The sequence below is a fragment of the Salvelinus alpinus genome, chromosome 1 (assembly GCF_045679555.1).
Source record: "Salvelinus alpinus chromosome 1, SLU_Salpinus.1, whole genome shotgun sequence".
In the NCBI taxonomy this organism is placed as follows: domain Eukaryota; kingdom Metazoa; phylum Chordata; class Actinopteri; order Salmoniformes; family Salmonidae; genus Salvelinus; species Salvelinus alpinus.
Window position 1 is genome coordinate 116456721 of NC_092086.1, and position 19982 is coordinate 116476702.

Consider the following 19982-nt stretch of genomic DNA (forward strand, 5'->3'; position numbering starts at 1 on the left):
ACAGGTGATGGGTGTCAGTATAGTAACAGGTGATGGGTGTCAGTATAGTAACAGGTGATGGGTGTCAGTATAGTAACAGGTGATGGGTGTCAGTATAGTAACAGGTGATGGGTGTCAGTATAGTAACAGGTGATGGGTGTCAGTATAGTAACAGGTGATGGGTGTCAGTATAGTAACAGGTGATGGATGTCAGTATAGTAACAGGTGATGGGTGTCAGTATAGTAACAGGTGATGGGTGTCAGTCTGGTAACTGATGATGGGTGTCAGTCTGGTAACAGGTGATGGGTGTCAGTATAGTAACAGGTGATGGGTGTCAGTCTGGTAACAGGTGATGGGTGTCAGTCTGGTAACTGATGATGGGTGTCAGTCTGGTAACAGATGATGGGTGTCAGTATAGTAGCAGGTGATGGGTGTCAGTATAGTAACAGGTGATGGGTGTCAGTCTGGTAACAGGTGATGGGTGTCAGTATAGTAACAGGTGATGGGTGTCAGTATAGTAACAGGTGATGGGTGTCAGTCTGGTAACAGGTGATGGGTGTCAGTATAGTAACAGGTGATGGGTGTCAGTATAGTAACAGGTGATGGGTGTCAGTATAGTAACAGGTGATGGGTGTCAGTATAGTAACAGGTGATGGGTGTCAGTATAGTAACAGGTGATGGGTGTCAGTATAGTAACAGGTGATGGGTGTCAGTATAGTAACAGGTGATGGGTGTCAGTATAGTAACAGGTGATGGGTGTCAGTCTGGTAACAGGTGATGGGTGTCAGTATAGTAACAGGTGATGGGTGTCAGTATAGTAACAGATGATGGGTGTCAGTATAGTAACAGGTGATGGGTGTCAGTCTGGTAACAGGTGATGGGTGTCAGTATAGTAACAGGTGATGGGTGTCAGTCTGGTAACAGGTGATGGGTGTCAGTCTGGTAACAGGTGATGGGTGTCAGTATAGTAACAGGTGATGGGTGTCAGTCTGGTAACAGGTGATGGGTGTCAGTATAGTAACAGGTGATGGGTGTCAGTCTGGTAACAGATGATGGGTGTCAGTATAGTAACAGGTGATGGGTGTCAGTCTGGTAACAGGTGATGGGTGTCAGTATAGTAACAGGTGATGGGTGTCAGTCTGGTAACAGGTGATGGGTGTCAGTCTGGTAACAGGTGATGGGTGTCAGTATAGTAACAGGTGATGGGTGTCAGTCTGGTAACAGGTGATGGGTGTCAGTATAGTAACAGGTGATGGGTGTCAGTCTGGTAACAGATGATGGGTGTCAGTATAGTAACAGGTGATGGGTTTCAGTTTGGTAACAGGTGATGGGTGTCAGAGTACAGCAGTATCGTCCTCAGTTCAGCCTTTGAATAATGCAGATACATCTGATCTGCCTAAGCTCTGAGCCGCCCAATTGGCACCTTATTCCATTTGTAGTGCACTACTTTTAACCAGGGCCCGTAGGGGGCCCATAGGGCTCTGGTCAGAAGAAGTGCACTAAATAGGGAATAGGGTGCCATTTGGAACGAGTCCCTAGCCTGTTCCCACCACGGTGCCACCATGATATCTAGAATGATTACCTTCGTTCCATGGCCGGCAGCCTGTAGGCACACGAGTCACCGCATAGCGACTGTGAGAGTTCTCTCCTTTCTTTTTCTTGTATCTCTATCTATCCTCCTTCTCTATCTTGTCTCCATATCTTTCTCCTCTCTCTCTCTATCTATCCTCTCTCTCTCTCTCTCTCTCTCTCTCTCTCTCTCTCTCTCTCTCTCTCTCTCTCTCTCTCTCTCTCTCTATCCTTCCTCCCTCTCTCTCTATCTTCCCTCCCTCTCCCTCTATCTTCCCTCCCTGTCTCTCTATCCTCTCTCTCTCTCTCTCTCTCTCTCTCTCTCTCTCTCTCTCTCTCTCTCTCTCTCTCTCTCCTCTCTCTCTCTCTCTGTATCCTCCCTCTCTCTCTCTCTCTCTCCTCCCTCTCTCTCTCTGTATCCTCCCTCTCTCTCTCTCCTCTCTCTCCTCCCTCTCTCTCTCTGTATCCTCCCTCTCTCTCTCCTCCCTCTCTCTCTCTCCTCTCTCTCCTCTGTCTCTCTCTCTGTATCCTCCCTCTCTCCCCTCTGTCTCTCTCTCTGTATCCTCCCTATCTCCTCCCTCTCTCTCTCTCCTCTCTCTCCTCCCTCTCTCTCTCTGTATCCTCCCTCTCTCCCCTCTGTCTCTCTCTCTGTATCCTCCCTATCTCCTCCCTCTCTCTCTCTCCTCTCTCTCCTCCCTCTCTCTCTCTGTATCCTCCCTATCTCCTCCCTCTCTCTCTCCTCTCTCTCCTCCCTCTCTCTCTCTGTATCCTCCCTCTCTCCCCTCTGTCTCTCTCTCTGTATCCTCCCTATCTCCTCCCTCTCTCTCTCTCCTCTCTCTCCTCCCTCTCTCTCTCTGTATCCTCCCTATCTCCTCCCTCTCTCTCTCTCCTCTCTCTCCTCCCTCTCTCTCTCTGTATCCTCCCTCTCTCCCCTTTGTCTCTCTCCCTATCTCCTCCCTCTCTCTCTCTCCTCTCTCTCCTCCCTCTCTCTCTCTGTATCCTCCCTATCTCCTCCCTCTCTCTCTCTCCTCTCTCTCCTCCCTCTCTCTCTCTGTATCCTCCCTCTCTCCCCTCTGTCTCTCTCTCTGTATCCTCCCTATCTCCTCCCTCTCTCTCTCTCCTCTCTCTCCTCCCTCTCTCTCTCTGTATCCTCCCTATCTCCTCCCTCTCTCTCTCTCCTCCCTCTCTCTCTCTGTATCCTCCCTATCTCCTCCCTCTCTCTCTCTCTCTCTCTCCTCCCTCTCTCTTTTTCATCCGTCTCTTTTTAGGTTCCACTGTGCCCTCAGCTAGACATCAATAATTCACCCTGGAGCATGTTCAAACCTGTCACCACACACGTGTGTGTGTGTGTGTGTGTGTGTGTGTGTGTGTGTGTGTGTGTGTGTGTGTGTGTGTGTGTGTGTGTGTGTGTGTGTGTGTGTGTGTGTGTGTGTGTGTGTGTGTGTGTGTGTGTGTGTGTGTGTGTGTGTGTGTGTGTGTCCATGGGGTGTGTTGTGGAGCAGTCCCATGCTTTATTAAACACTAATGAACCAGGGGAAGAGGGGAGCACTGTATCCACCCAGTACTTTCCAACCAACACTCCAAGGACTTAACAAACCGTGTTTGTTTTAACAGGATGTTTTTACTGTACTGTATCACCATGGCGAGAGTGAGACAGATGTTGTAGCCTTGTTTTGAGCCAGGTGTTGTAGCCTTGTTTTGAGCCAGGTGTAGTAGCCTTGTTTTGAGCCAGGTGTAGGAGCCTTGTTTTGAGCCAGGTGTTGTAGCCTTGTTTTGAGCCAGGTGTTGTAGCCTTGTTTTGAGCCAGGTGTAGTAGCCTTGTTTTGAGCCAGGTGTAGGAGCCTTGTTTTGAGCCAGGTGTTGTAGTCAGGGTTAGGGTAGTTAGGGTTAGGGTAGTCAGGGTTAGGGTTAGGGTAGTCAGGGTTAGGGTAGTCAGGGTTAGGGTAGTCAGGGTTAGGGTAGTCAGGGTTAGGGTAGTTAGGGTTAGGGTAGTCAGGGTTGGGGTAGTCAGGGTTAGTGTAGTCAGGGTTAGGGTAGTCAGGGTTAGGGTTAGGGTAGTCAGGGTTAGGGTTAGTGTAGTTAGGGTTAGGGTAGTCAGGGTTAGGGTAGTCAGGGTTAGGGTTAGGGTAGTCAGGGTTAGGGTAGTCAGGGTTAGGGTAGTCAGGGTTAGGGTAGTCAGGGTTAGGGTAGTCAGGGTTAGTGTAGTCAGGGTTAGGGTAGTCAGGGTTAGGGTTAGGGTAGTCAGGGTTAGGGTAGTCAGGGTTAGGGTAGTCAGGGTTAGGGTTAGGGTTAGGGTAGTTAGGGTTAGGATAGTTATAGGTTAGGGTTAGGGTAGTCAGGGTTAGGGTAGTCAGGGTTAGGGTAGTCAGGGTTAGGGTAGTTAGGGTTAGGGTAGTCAGGGTTAGGGTTAGGGTAGTCAGGGTTAGGGTAGTTAGGGTTAGGGTAGTCAGGGTTAGGGTAGTTAGGGTTAGGGCAGTTAGGGTTAGGGTAGTCAGGGTTAGGGTAGTTAGGGTTAGGGTAGTCAGGGTTAGGGTAGTCAGGGTTAGGGTTAGGGTAGTTAGGGTTAGGATAGTTAGGGTTAGGGTTAGGGTAGTCAGGGTTAGGGTAGTTAGGGTTAGGGTAGTCAGGGTTAGGGTAGTCAGGGTTAGGGTTAGGGTAGTCAGGGTTAGGGTAGTCAGGGTTAGGGTAGTCAGGGTTAGGGTTAGGGTTAGGGTAGTTAGGGTTAGGATAGTTATAGGTTAGGGTTAGGGTAGTCAGGGTTAGGGTAGTCAGGGTTAGGGTAGTCAGGGTTAGGGTAGTTAGGGTTAGGGTAGTCAGGGTTAGGGTTAGGGTAGTCAGGGTTAGGGTAGTTAGGGTTAGGGTAGTCAGGGTTAGGGTAGTTAGGGTTAGGGTAGTTAGGGTTAGGGTAGTCAGGGTTAGGGTAGTTAGGGTTAGGGTAGTCAGGGTTAGGGTAGTCAGGGTTAGGGTTAGGGTAGTTAGGGTTAGGATAGTTAGGGTTAGGGTTAGGGTTAGGGTAGTCAGGGTTAGGGTAGTTAGGGTTAGGGTAGTCAGGGTTAGGGTAGTCAGGGTTAGGGTTAGGGTAGTTAGGGTTAGGATAGTTAGGGTTAGGGTTAGGGTAGTCAGGGTTAGGGTAGTCAGGGTTAGGGTAGTCAGGGTTAGGGTTAGGGTAGTCAGGGTTAGGGTAGTCAGGGTTAGGGTTAGGGTAGTCAGGGTTAGGGTTGTCAGGGTTAGGGTAGTCAGGGTTAGGGTTAGGGTAGTTAGGGTTAGGGTAGTTAGGGTTAGGGTAGTCAGGGTTAGGGTAGTCAGGGTTAGGGTTAGGGTAGTTAGGGTTAGGATAGTTAGGGTTAGGGTTAGGGTAGTCAGGGTTAGGGTAGTCAGGGTTAGGGTTAGGGTAGTCATGGTATGTATGGCCCTGTTGTCTGTTACTAACCCAGCAGCAGCAGCTGCAGTGTGCCAGGCCACTGTTATTTGTCTCTGTCATGGCTGTGGGGTCAGTGTCAGGTTAGGGTTAGGATTACCCAGGGTCATGGTGCAGGTAGCTGACCTTTCACCTTTAAGGTGATGTTATGTTTTCAGAGACAGTGTCTCTCTGACTCGCTCTGTCATCTCTGTGGTGTCACTTTCAGGTTAGGGTTAAAGGTTACCCAGCGTCATGCTGTCTCTGTGACTGTCTTTGATGTGATAGATTGATGATGACAGTGTTCTATGTATCTAATGGTGGATGTCTGTTGTAAACTGTACTCTATGTTCAGGGAGTTTACTGTTTGAATCAAACTCATGGTGATTCATGTTGTTTGATTTCAGTCAAGAGATTTTGAACAGATTTAATATATAAATAAGCAACATAGACTGGCTTCACATTTACCCTGATTAAAGTTGGCTTTACTGTTTGCATATACAGTGGGGAGAACAAGTATTTGATACACTGACAATTTTGCAGGTTTTCCTACTTACAAAGCATGTAGAGGTCTGTAATTTTTATCATAGGTACACTTCAACTGTGAGAGAAGGAATCTAAAACAAAAATCCTGAAAATCACATTGTATGATTTTTAATTAATTAATTTGCATTTTATTGCATGACATAAGTATTTGATACATCAGAAAAGCAGAACTGAATATTTGGTACAGAAACCTTAGTTTGCAATTACAGAGATCATACGTTTCCTGTAGTTCTTGACCAGGTTTGCACACACTGCAGCAGGGATTTTGGCCCACTCCTCCATACAGACCTTCTCCAGATCCTTCAGGTTTCGGGGCTGTCGCTGGGCAATACGGACTTTCGGCTCCCTCCAAAGATTTTCTATTGGGTTCAGGTCTGGAGACTGGCTAGGCCACTCCAGGACCTTGAGATGCTTCTTACGGAGCCACTCCTTAGTTGCCCTGGCTGTGTGTTTCGGGTCGTTGTCATGCTGGAAGACCCAGCCACGACCCATCTTCAATGCTCTTACTGAGGGAAGGAGGTTGTTGGTCAAGATCTCGCGATACATGGCCCCATCCATCCTCCCTTCAATACGGTGCAGTCGTCCTGTCCCCTTTGCAGAAAAGCATCCCCAAAGAATGATGTTTCCACCTCCATGCTTCACGGTTGGGATGGTGTTCTTGGGGTTGTACTCATCCTTCTATTCCTCCAAACACGGCGAGTGGAGTTTAGAGCAAAAAGCTCTATTTTTGTCTCATCAGACCACATGACCTTCTCCCATTCCTCCTCTGGATCATCCAGATGGTCATTGGTAAACTTCAGACGGGCCTGGACATGCGCTGGCTTGAGCAGGGGGACCTTGCGTGCGCTGCAGGATTTTAATCCATGACGGCGTAGTGTGTTACTAATGGTTTTCTTTGAGACTGTGGTCCCAGCTCTCTTCAGGTCATTGACCAGGTCCTGCCGTGTAGTTCTGGGCTGATCCCTCACATTCCTCATGATCATTGATGCCCCACGAGGTGAGATCTTGCATGGAGCCCCAGACCGAGGGTGATTGACCGTCATCTTGAACTTCTTCCATTTTCTAATAATTGTGCCAACAGTTGTTGCCTTCTCACCAAGCTGCTTGGCTATTGTCCTGTAGCCCATCCCAGCCTTGTACAGGTCTACAATTTATCCCTGATGTCCTTACACAGCTCTCTGGTCTTGGCCATTGTGGAGAGGTTGGAGTCTGTTTGATTGAGTGTGTGGACAGGTGTCTTTTATACAGGTAACGAGTTCAAACAGGTGCAGTTAATACAGGTAATGAGTGGAGAACAGGAGGGCTTCTTAAAGAAAAACTAACAGGTCTGTGAGAGCCGGAATTCTTACTGGTTGGTAGGTGATCAAATACTTATGTCATGCAATAAAATGCAAATTAATTACTTAAAAATCATACAATGTGATTTTCTGGATTTTTGTTTTAGATTCCGTCTCTCACAGTTGAAGTGTACCTATGATAAAAATGACAGACCTCTACATGCTTTGTAAGTAGGAAAACCTGCAAAATCGGCAGTGTATCAAATACTTGTTCTCCCCACTGTATGTATATATTCAGCTTCTCTGTTATATATTCAGCTTCTCTGTTGTATATTCAGCTTCTCTGTTATATATTCAGCTTCTCTGTTGTAGACGTGAATGGTTGAATTCTTACTGGTTCAACTTTAACATAATACTTTTGTGCAATAATGGAGTAATCTTTTCCTGGATTGTGAGATTCCCGTATAATCCTGTTTCACCAGACCCGGGGGAGCGGAGTGACTGGGTTAGGGAGACTGAGGATGGGTCCCAAACCCTATTCCCTATATAGTGCACTACTTTAGACCAGAGATCCTATATGACTTTGACATGAGAGTGGCACATAGTGAGGACTGAGCTCCATCAGTCTAAAACTCAGATCATTCAGGCTCTGAATGATAGCATCTCCTGTCATGCACGAGGCACACATTCAAATGATTGATGGTCCCTATAGGCAGGAAATGTTGATGGAAAAGTCACTGCTGTGGTTCTCTGTGGGTCTGTATGACTGATTGCGTTTGATGGACTTTAAAACATCTATGTGTGTCAGATAAGAGAAAAAAAAATACATAAACTGTATATATACACAGTACATAGATGTTAAAATGACAGGCATTTGACAATCAAGTTGAGGACTTTATTCCATTGTGGTCCCTGTTTAAAAGTAATAAGAGTGTTCCCCGTCAGGAACAGTCTCCAACTGGAACTGAAACCTTTTTGCTTGTTACTGGTGTCCGTAAAGAGGATTGTACTTTACTGAAGTAGGATTGAACTTTACTGAAACAAACACGTGTGTTTACTGCCCATAATTAATTATATGAATTAATTATTAATACAAACCCCCTTGATCAATCCTCTCTTAATCAGATCTGACCTGGCTAACAGACTACTGCAACACAAACACACAGGGTGCTAGCTGGGTTCATGTAGTGGGCGTACGTTCTGAACAAGAGCCATTCTCTCTCTAAAGACGTGTTAAGGACTTCCTCTGTTACTAGAGAATAAGAGGACATTCTCTCTCTAAAGACATGTTGCAACACTAACTACCGAGTTCCAAACTGCCCCTGGAAGTAACGTCATCACAAGAGCTGTTCGTCTGGAGCATAATGAAATGGGTTTCCATGGCCGAGCAGCTGCACACAAGCTTAAGATCACCATGCGCAATGCCAAGCGTCGGCCGTAGTGGTGTAAAGCTCGCCGCCATTGGACTCTGGAGCCGTGGAAACGTGTTCTCTGGAGTGATTAATCACGCTTCACCATTTGGCAGTCCAATGGACAAATCTGGGTTTGGTGGATGCAGGAGAACACTACCTGCCCGGATGCATAGTACCAACTGTAAAGTTTGGTGGAGGAGGAGTAATGGTCTGGGGCTGTTTTTCATGGTTCGGGCCCCTTAGTTCCAGTGAAGGGAAATCTTAACGCTACAACATACAATGACATTCTAGATGATTCTGTGCTTCCAACTTTGTGGCAACAGTTTGGGAAGGCCCTTTCCTGTTTCAGCATAAAAATATATATACAAACATATGTATTCAGACCCTTTACTAAGTACTTTGTTGAAGCACTTTGGCAGCGATTACAGCCTCAAGTCTTCTTGGGTATGATGCTACAAGCTTGGCACCTGTATTTGGGGACAGACAGACAGACAGACAGACAGACAGACAGACAGACAGACAGACAGACAGACAGACAGACAGACAGACAGACAGACAGACAGACAGACAGACAGACAGAGAAATGCAGACAGACAGACAGACAGACAGAGAAATGCAGACAGACAAACAGAGAGAGACCGATGGTAGTAACCCGTAGTGTCTGTCCTGTAGTGTGATAGTCTGGTTGCATTGTCCTGGTCTGTCCTGGTCTGTCCTGTAGTCTGATAGTCTGGTTGTATTGTCCTGGTCTGTCCTGTAGTCTGATAGTCTGGTTGTATTGTCCTGGTCTGTCCTGGTCTGTCCTGTAGTCTGATAGTCTGGTTGTATTGTCCTGGTCTGTCCTGTAGTCTGATAGTCTGGCTGTATTGTCCTGGTCTGTCCTGGTATGTCCTGTAGTGTGATAGTCTGGTTGTATTGTCCTGGTCTGTCCTGGTCTGTCCTGTAGTCTGATAGTCTGGTTGTATTGTCCTGGTCTGTCCTGTAGTCTGATAGTCTGGTTGTATTGTCCTGGTCTGTCCTGTAGTCTGATAGTCTGGTTGTATTTTCTTGCTCTGTCTTGGTCTGTCCTGTAGTCTGATAGTTTCTCCGTGATGTGTACGCCGAGGAACTTAAAACTTACTACCCTCTCCACTACTGTCCCGTCTATGTGGATAGGGGGGTGCTCCCTCTGCTGTTTCCTGAAGTCCACGATCATCTCCTTTGTTTTGTTGACGTTGAGTGTGAGGTTATTTTCCTGACACCACACTCCGAGGGCCCTCACCTCCTCCCTGTATTACCAGAGTGGGATACGGGTTGTGTGGCATGTCAGTGAGGAAATATTATCCATGTTGCCACTAACAGACTCTGTTTGTGTCCATACTGCAGGGTAAACAGACTCTGTTCGTGTCCATACTGCAGGGTAAACAGACTCTGTCTGTGTTCATACTGCAGGGTAAACAGACTCTGTTTGTGTCCATACTGCAGGGTAAACAGACTCTGTTTGTGTCCATACTGCAGGGTAAACAGACTCTGTTTGTGTTCATACTGCAGGGTAAACAGACTCTGTTTGTGTCCATACTGCAGGGTAAACAGACTTTGTTTGTGTTCATACTGCAGGGTAAACAGACTCTGTTCGTGTCCATACTGCAGGGTAACAGACTCTGTGTTCATACTGCAGGGTAAACAGACTCTATTTATGTTCATACTGCAGGGTAAACAGACTATTTGTGTCCATACTGCAGGGTAAACAGACTCTGTTTGTGTCCATACTGCAGGGTAAACAGACTCTGTTTGTGTCCATACTGCAGGGTAAACAGACTCTGTTTGTGTTCATACTGCAGGGTAAACAGACTCTGTTTGTGTCCATACTGCAGGGTAAACAGACTTTGTTTGTGTTCATACTGCAGGGTAAACAGACTCTGTTCGTGTCCATACTGCAGGGTAACAGACTCTGTGTTCATACTGCAGGGTAAACAGACTCTATTTATGTTCATACTGCAGGGTAAACAGACTTTGTTTGTGTCCATACTGCAGGGTAAACAGACTTTGTTTGTGTTCATACTGCAGGGTTGGTCTCTGTTGGCTCTCTGCTGCCACCTGCCTGCCTGTCAAATGAATTACATTTCTTTAATGTTTGTGTCAACTTGCCGGTTGTCAACCCATAATTGACACATAAACAAACATTACAATAATTCACTGTGAATTAAATTATATTTCTTCTATTGGTGTTCTCTGCATTGCGCATCGCATAAAGAGTTTTTTTTTGTAAAGAAAAAAAAGGCAAAGGTAAAAATCAATACATAATAGTGGTCTCTCTCTCTCTCTCTCTCTCTCCCTCCCTCTCCCTCTCTCTCCCTCTCTCTCCCTCTCTCCGTCCCTCTCTCCCTCTCTCTCCCTCTCCCTCTCTCTCCCCCTCCCTCTCTCTCCCTCTCTCTCTCTCACCCTCTCTCTCTCTCTCTCTCTCTCTCTCTCTCTCTCAATTCAATTCAATTCAAGGGGCTTTATTGACATGGGAAACATGTGTTAACATTGCCAAAGCAAGTGAGGTAGATAATATACAAAAGTGAAATAAACAATACAAATTAACAGTAAACATTACACATACAGAAGTTTCAAAACAAAAAAAGACATTACAAATGTCATATTATATATATACAGTGTTGTAACAATGTACAAATGGTTAAAGCACACAAGTTAAAATAAATAAGCATAAATATGGGTTGTATTTACAATGGTGTTTGTTCTTCACTGGTTGCCCTTTTCTTGTGGCAACAGGTCACAAATCTTGCTGCTGTGATGGCACACTGTGGAATTTCACCCAGTAGATATGGGAGTTTATCAAAATTGGATTTGTTTTCGAATTCTTTGTGGATCTGTGTAATCTGAGGGAAATATGTCTCTCTAATATGGTCATACATTGGGCAGGAGGTTAGGAAGTGCAGCTCAGTTTCCACCTCATTTTGTGGGCAGTGAGCACATAGCCTGTCTTCTCTTGAGAGCCATGTCTGCCTACGGCGGCCTTTCTCAATAGCAAGGCTATGCTCACTGAGTCTGTACATAGTCAAAGCTTTCCTTAAGTTTGGGTCAGTCACAGTGGTCAGGTATTCTGCCACTGTGTACTCTCTGTTTAGGGCCAAATAGCATTCTAGTTTGCTCTGTTTTTTTGTTAATTCTTTCCAATGTGTCAAGTAATTATCTTTCTGTTTTCTCATGATTTGGTTGGGTCTAATTGTGCTGTTGTCCTGGGGCTCTGTGGGGTGTGTTTGTGTTTGTGAACAGAGCCCCAGGACCAGCTTGCTTAGGGGACTCTTCTCCAGTTTCATCTCTCTGTAGGTGATGGCTTTGTTATGGAAGGTTTGGGAATCGCTTCCTTTTAGGTGGTTGTAGAATTTAACGGCTCTTTTTTCTCTCTCTCTCTCTCTCTCTCTCTCTCTCTCTCTCTCTCTCTCTCTCTCTCTCTCTCTCTCTCTCTCTCTCTCTCTCTCTCTCTCTCTCTCTCTCTCTCTCTCTCTCTCTCTCTCTCTCTCTCTCTCTCTCCCTCTCTCTCCCTCTCTCTGTCCCTCTCTCTCCCTCTCTCTCACCCTCCCTCTCTCTCTCTCTCTCTCTCTCTCCCTCTCTTTCCCTCTCTCTTCCTCTCTCTCCCTCTCTCTCACCCTCCCTCTCTCTCTCTCCCTCTCTTTCCCTCTCTCTTCCTCTCTCTCCCTCTCTTTCCCTCTCTCTCTCTCTCTCTCTCTCTCTCTCTCTCTCTCTCTCTCTCTCTCTCTTCCTCTCTCTCTCCCTCCCTTTCCCTCTTCCTCTCTCTCCCTCTCTCCATCCCTCTCTCCATCCCTCTCTCTCTCCCTCTCTCTCTCCCTCCCTCTCGCCCCTTCTCGCTCTCTTTCTCTTTCCCCACAGGTATCCCCTTCCCCAAGAATTTTACCCAGATCTGTAAGAAGATCATCTGCCGTCTGTTCCGGGTGTTTGTCCACGTCTACATCCACCATTTTGACCGTATGATCCAGATGGGAGCTGAGGCCCATGTTAACACCTGCTACAAGCACTTCTACTACTTCAGCACAGAGCTCAACCTCATAGACCGCAAGGAGCTGGAGCCACTGGTGAGTCAAGACAGAAGTGTCTCAAATGGCCTCCTATTCCCTATATAGTGTACTACTTTAGACCAGAGCCATATGGAACCCTATTCCCTATATAGTGCACTACTTTAGACCAGAGCCCTATGGAACCCTATTCCCTACATAGTGCACTACTTTAGACCAGAGCCCTATGGAACCCTATTCCCTATATAGTGCACTACTTTAGACCAGAGCCCTATAGAACCCTATTCCTTATATAGTGTACTACTTTAGACCAGGGCTGGTGAGTAATAATCCTCTCAGATATACACACGAGACTAGGGGTTTGTTAAAAGAGTCTGGTCACCCGGTAGGTCTCTATTATAGAGGCTGACTGGACTGGTGTCCCCTAGAGGCTGACGGGACTGGTGTCACCTAGAGGCTGACTGGACTGGTGTCACCTATGGTTATTATAGAGGCTGGCGGGACTGGTGTCACCTAGAGGCTGACTGGACTGGTGTCCCCTAGAGGCTGAATGGACTGGTGTCACCTAGAGGCTGACTGGACTGGTGTCACCTAGAGGCTGACTGGACTGGTGTCAACTAGAGGCTGACTGACTGGTGTCACCTAGAGGCTGACTGGACTGGTGTCACCTAGAGGCTGACTGGACTGGTGTCACCTAGAGGCTGACTGGACTGGTGTCACCTAGAGGCTGACTGGACTGGTGTCACCTAGAGGCTGACTGGACTGGTGTCACCTAAAGGCTGACTGGACTGGTGTCACCTAAAGGCTGACTGGACTGGTGTCAACTAGAGACTGACTGGACTGGTGTCACCTAGAGGCTGACTGACTGGTGTCAACTAGAGGCTGACTGGACTGGTGTCACCTAGAGGCTGACTGGACTGGTGTCACCTAGAGGCTGACTGACTGGTGTCAACTAGAGGCTGACTGGACTGGTGTCACCTAGAGGCTGACTGGACTGGTGTCACCTAAAGGCTGACTGGACTGGTGTCAACTAGAGGCTGACTGGACTGGTGTCACCTAGAGGCTGACTGACTGGTGTCAACTAGAGGCTGACTGGACTGGTGTCACCTAGAGGCTGACTGGACTGGTGTCACCTAGAGGCTGACTGGACTGGTGTCACCTAGAGGCTGACTGGACTGGTGTCAACTAGAGGCTGACTGACTGGTGTCACCTAGAGGCTGACTGGACTGGTGTCACCTAGAGGCTGACTGGACTGGTGTCAACTAGAGGCTGACTGGACTGGTGTCAACTAGAGGCTGACTGGACTGGTGTAAAGCAGCATTATAATAGATGTTCTATGTTTTCTTCAACATGTGCAGCCTCCATACAGTGGAACAGGGAGATGTAATCAGCCTCTATCAGCCTCCATACAGTGGAACAGGGAGATGGGATCAGGCCTCTATCAGCCTCCATACAGTGGAACAGGGAGATATAATCAGCCTCTATACAGTGGAACAGGGAGATATAATCAGGCCTCTATCAGCCTCCATACAGTGGAACAGAGAGATGTAATCAGGCCTCTATCAGCCTCCATACAGTGGAACAGAGAGATGTAATCAGGCCTCTATCAGCCTCCATACAGTGGAACAGGGAGATGTAATCAGGCCTCTATCAGCCTCCATACAGTGGAACAGGGAGATGTAATCAGGCCTCTATCAGCCTCCATACAGTGGAACAGGGAGATGTAATCAGGCCTCTATCAGACTCCATACAGTGGAACAGGGAGATGTAATCAGCCTCCATACAGTGGAACAGGGAGATGTAATCAGGCCTCTGTCACCCTCCATACAGTGGAACAGGGAGATGTAATCAGGCCTCTATCAGCCTCCATACAGTGGAACAGGGAGATGTAATCAGGCATCTATCACCCTCCATACAGTGGAACAGGGAGATGGGATCAGGCCTCTATCAGCCTCCATACAGTGGAACAGGGAGATGGGATCAGGCCTCTATCAGCCTCCATACAGTGGAACAGGGAGATGTAATCAGGCCTCTATCAGCCTCCATACAGTGGAACAGGGAGATGGGATCAGGCCTCTATCAGCCTCCATACAGTGGAACAGGGAGATGTAATCAGGCCTCTATCAGCCTCCATACAGTGGAACAGGGAGATGGGATCAGGCCTCTATCAGCCTCCATACAGTGGAACAGGGAGATGTAATCAGGCCTCTATCAGACTCCATACAGTGGAACAGGGAGATGGGATCAGTCTGGTTCTGGTCGGCAGTACACGGCAGGGACAGACAGATGTCTTCTGCCAGCTCCTGTGAGTCCTTCTCATTTGGCCTTATGGTGGCTCAGGAGAGAGATTAGGACAAGAGGAGTGATGGGGGAGTATAGTGTAGTATAGATCTCATAGGCAACAGAAAATAAACAAATACAGCAGCACACATGAAGCAGAAATAAGGACCAAGACGACTGGAGGTATTGGTGTTACCCTTCTACTGGCCCTGGTCGATGGAAGGAAGGCTGTTGCCTAGCTGTGAGTCCTATGGGTGTGCTATCAGATTGACCTTGTGCCTAATAGGCTGACAGCCAGTGTGTATTAGCAGGCCATCAGGCTAGGTGTGTTAGCACGTTGACCTTGAGAGTAGTGATGGCTCTCTCACCAAGGTCAGTTTGCCAGCCTGTCACTGGGCCAAACTCCTTCTCTCCGCCGATACAGGGACTCACCCGGACAGTTGTCATGAAATGCTATCGAACGGTGTTGTTGAAAACAAATGAATTGAATGTTGAATCAGTCTCTAGTAACTTATTTATCTCTTCCAGAAAGATATGACGTCTGGGATGTGTCACTGAGGTGTTGTAGCAGAACCACCGATGCTGCAGATGGTCTGGCAGGAGGTTACCATGGCTACGCTGTGGGAGGGGTCCCGTGAGCAGCAGAGATGCCTCTGAAGCTTTATGACATCATCACTGTGCGTCTGGTAGCCCGGAGAAGAACCTGTTACCTGCAGATACGCCTGCCTGGCTGGATGCGCACTGTAGCGAAGACAGACTACTACTATTTGTACGATCAACACTGTAGCAGAGACTACTAGACTCTGCTGTAGTCTGTCATGTTAAACAACTCTCTCTATAACACCAGATCACAGAGGAGGAGCTGATTAACTCATGTTTGCATGAGTTGATTATGTTCTATATGAGAGTATGACTACTAGGACCACTTACTGACTGACTGTTTCACTGGCCAGTTGGATGACTAACTAATTAACTGGCTGGCTGACTGATTAACTGGCCAGCTGGCTGTCTGAATGTTTCACTGGCCAGCTGGATGACTGACTGATTAACTGGCCAGCTGGCTGGCTGACTGTTTCACTGGCCAGCTGGCTGACTGTTTCACTGGCCAGCTGGATGACTGACTGATTAACTGGCCAGCTGGCTGTCTGAATGTTTCACTGGCCAGCTGGCTGGCTGACTGTTTCACTGGCCAGCTGGATGACTGACTGATTAACTGGCCAGCTGGCTGGCTGACTGTTTCACTGGCCAGCTGGCTGACTGTTTCACTGGCCAGCTGGATGACTGACTGATTAACTGGCCAGCTGGCTGTCTGAATGTTTCACTGGCCAGCTGGCTGGCTGACTGTTTCACTGGCCAGCTGGATGACTGACTGATTAACTGGCCAGCTGGCTAGCTGACTGTTTCACTGGCCAGCTGGCTGGCTGACTGTTTCACTGGCCAGCTGGATGACTGACTGATTAACTGGCCAGCTGGCTGGCTGACTGTTTCAATGGCCAGCTGGATGACTGACTGTTTCACTGGCCAGCTGGATGACTGTTTCACTGGCCAGCTGGCTGGCTGACTGTTTCACTGGCCAGCTGGATGACTGACTGATTAACTGGCAAGCTGGCTGGCTGACTGTCAAATCAAAACGTAGGAATGGCATCCTATTCCTTATATAGTGCACTACTGTTGACCAGGGCCCTATGGGCTATGGGCAAAGGCAGTGCACTATACAGTGCATTCGGAAAGTATTCAGACCCCTTGACTTTTTCTACATTTTGTTATGTTACAGCCTTATTCTAAAATTGATTACATACATTTTTTCCCAATCTACACACAATACCCCATAATGACAAAGCAAAAACAGGTTTTTAGAAAAACAGAAATACCTTATTTACATATGTATTCAGACCCTTTGCTATAAGACTTGAAATTGAGCTCAGGTGCATCCTGTTTACATTTGTCATCCTTGAGATGTTTCTACAATGTGATTGGAGTCCAGCTGTGGTAAATTCAATTGATTGGACATGATTTGGAAAGGCACACACCTGTCTATATAAGGTCCCACAGTTGACAGTAGATGTCAGAGCAAAAACCAAGCCATGAGGTCGAAGGAATTGTCTTTAGAGCTCCAATAACGGATTGTGTCGAGGCACAGATCTGGGGAAGGGTACCAAACATTTTCTGTAGCTTTGAAGATCCCCAAGAAAACAGTGGCCTCCATCATTCTAAAATGGAAGAAGTTTTGGATCCACCAAGACTCTTCCTAGAACTGGCCGCCCGGCCAAGCTGGGCAATCGGGGGAGAAGGGCCTTGGTTAGGGAGGTGACCAAGAACCCGATGGTCACTCAGACAGCGCTTCAGAGTTCCTCCAAGCCTGCTTGAAGTTTTCCCAAAGGCACCTAAAGACTCTCAGACCATGAGAAACAAGATTATCTGGAGGAAACCTGGCACCATCCCTACGGTGAAGCATGGTGGTGGCAGCATCATGCTGTGGGGATGTTTTTCAGTGGCAGGGACAGGGAGACTAGTCAGGATCGAGGGAAAGATGAATAGAGCAGAGTATAGAGATCCTTGATGTAAACCTGCTCCAGAGCTCTCAGGACCTCAGACTGGGACGAAGGTTCACCTTCCAACAGAACAACGACCCTAAGCACACAACCAAGACAACGCAGGAGTGGCTTCGGGACAAGTCTCTGAATGTGCTTAAGTGGCCCAGCCAGGGCCCGGACTTGAGCCCGATCGAACATCTCTGGAAAGACCTGAAAATAGCTCCCCATATAACCTGACAGAGTTTGAGAGAATCTGCAGAGAAGAATGGGAGAAACTCCCCAAATACAGGTGTGCCAAGTTTGTAGCGTCAAACCCAAGAAGACTCGATGATGTCATTACAGCCAAAGGTGCTTCAACGAAGTACTAAGTAAAGGGTCTGAATACTTATGTAAATGTGATATTGCCGTTTCTTTTTGTAGTTTCATTGGTCCTTTCAGGTGTCCGTCATGATCCTGGTGTAGTTTCATTGGTCCTTTCAGGTGTCCGTCATGATCCTGGTGTAGTTTCATTGGTCCTTTCAGGTGTCCGTCATGATCCTGGTGTAGTTTTATTGGTCCTTTCAGGTGTTCATCCATCATGATCTTGTTTTTCATTACTTCACCATGAGGACTTCTTTCTATGTAAATTAACTTGTTATGCTGGCATCCTTAGCCTAGTGAATATGTATTTATGATACTTTAGCAAAACTACAATCAAGTTTGTTATTCAATCATCAGTCTGTAACTTGCCTGTTCAGTTTACAATAATAACCAACACAAAGCGTCTGACCTACAAAGTGATGATAATATATCATCAACTAGACACTGACACTTATTTACAATTATTTTTAACATTTAGTTTGACTGTTTATGATTCCATGTAAACATTACTACACCAGAAACAATAAAGTGTATTTTGATTCCTTCCAGAAAAAAAGTTTATTATCTTTTCACAAGGCGATTTTATACAGTACATGCTTACTGGTGTTGTTTGCGATACAGAATGGACTCATCTGTTGTTGAGAGAAACACAGCAGTTCAATCTCTTATTCTGAGCTCATTAGTTTAGCTTAGTTTACTTATACACTATCTGTGATTAAATGGATTATAGATAGCACAGAGGCTAACATGCTAACCCCCACCGTGATTAGATGGATAATAGATAGCATGTTAGCCTCTGTGCTAACCCTCACTGTGATTAGATTGATAATAGATAGCACAGAGGCTAACATGCTAATGGGTGATAGAAAGCACAGAGGCTAACATGCTAACCCTCACTGTGATTAGATGGGTGATAGAAAGCACAGAGGCTAACATGCTAACCCTCACTGTGGTTAGATGGGTGATAAATAGCACAGAGGCTAACATGCTAATACCTCACTGTGATCAGATGGGTGTTAAAAAGCACAGAGGCTAACATGCTAACCCTCACCGTGATTAGATGGATAATAGATAGCATGTTAGCCTCTGTGCTAACCCTCACTGTGATTAGATTGATAATAGATAGCACAGAGGCTAACATGCTAACCCTCACTGTGGTTAGATGGGTGATAAATAGCACAGAGGCTAACATACTAACACCCTCACTGTGATTAGACGGGTGATAAATAGCACAGAGGCTAACATGCTAACACCTCACTGTGATTAGATGGGTGATAAATAGCACAGAGGCTAACATGCTAACACCTCAATGTTCTCTCCATGGACAGCCACTCACAGTGCTTTAAATCCACCAGTGTGTTTTTTTAATTCACCTCAGAGGTTCTCAACATGGATTAAAGTCAAGGTTGATCCTCACCACAGCTAATTAAAAAGAGGTGTTTGTCTAATCAATCAGATCCATGTACAACAGTAGGCTAATATATAAAGCTGACCAGGCACTCACAGCCCACCTCTACAGTACCTCTCACCTCAGTGGAGCTACGTGATTGTGTGTCTCTGTCTGAGTCTGTCTAACCGAAGAGGAGGTTTAATGCTGGCGTGTCAGTTGGTACATAATTGACTTATTCCTCGTAGCTAACGCTGCGACAATCTTCTGCCACCGGGAGTCTTGTCTTTGGGCCACAGCTTGCGCCCCTTGTCCCATGAGAGACCCATCTCTTGCAGCTCAGCCTACCAGTCGGTTGTACAGCCTACCAGTCGGTGGTACAGCCTACCAGTCGGTGGTACAGCCTAGACGTTTCCTCCATGGGTGAGGAGGCCAGCAGCCCGCCGGTGTGTGTTCAGATTTTGTCGATGATCTTCCTGGTGTGTTTCGGCCTGTATTGCATCGTGAAGGGCGTGTCCTTCGGCTTCTTCAACTGGTGGTATATCCTGGGAGGATCGTGTATCGTGGCGGCAGCTTTCGCATCATTCAGGGTATATGAGGTGTGTATTGTCTCTGCCCAGAGGGAGATCTGTGAGGGACAGCCCTGTGGACCAGAGACAGCCCTGTGGACCAGAGACAGCCCTGTGGACCTGAGACAGTCCTGTGGACCCGGACCTTAGAGTGATCCAGAGACTAGTGACAGCCCTGTGGTCCAGAGACTAGTGACAGCCTTGTGGACCAGAGACTAGGAACAGCCCTGTGGACCAGAGACTAGTGACAGCCCTGTGGACCAGAGACTAGTGACAGCCCTGTGGACCAGAGACTAGTGACAGCCCTGTGGACCAGAGACTAGAGACAGCCCTGTGGACCAGAGACTAGTGACAGCCCTGTGGACCAGAGACTAGTGACAGCCCTGTGGACCAGAGACAGCCCTGTGGTCCAGAGACTAGTGACAGCCCTGTGGACCAGAGACAGCCCTGTGGTCCAGAGACTAGTGACAGCCCTGTGGACCAGAGACTAGGAACAGCCCTGTGGACCAGAGACAGCCCTGTGGTCCAGAGACTAGTGACAGCCCTGTGGACCAGAGACTAGTGACAGCCCTGTGGACCAGAGACTAGTGACAGCCCTGTGGACCAGAGACAAGGGACAGCCCTGTGGACCAGAGACAAGGGACAGCCCTGTGGA

At 47.3% G+C, this 19982-nt stretch overlaps 1 protein-coding gene across 4 annotated transcripts in view; it reads left to right on the forward strand.

Moving 5' to 3' along the window:
* Positions 1–17927, forward strand: part of LOC139539483 (MOB kinase activator 3B-like) — a 49150-nt gene extending 31223 nt beyond the window's left edge. For 3 of the 4 annotated variants that reach the window (XM_071342496.1, XM_071342505.1, XM_071342478.1), the window contains exons 3-4: positions 12055–12257; positions 15006–17927. In XM_071342496.1, coding sequence (XP_071198597.1) covers positions 12055–12257; positions 15006–15035 — 233 coding nt within the window. In that variant the 3' untranslated portion in view covers positions 15036–17927. The remainder of the gene's footprint in view (positions 1–12054; positions 12258–15005) is intronic. The other variant, XM_071342487.1, reaches the window with a different exon arrangement.
* The last annotated feature ends 2055 nt before the right edge of the window (positions 17928–19982 follow it).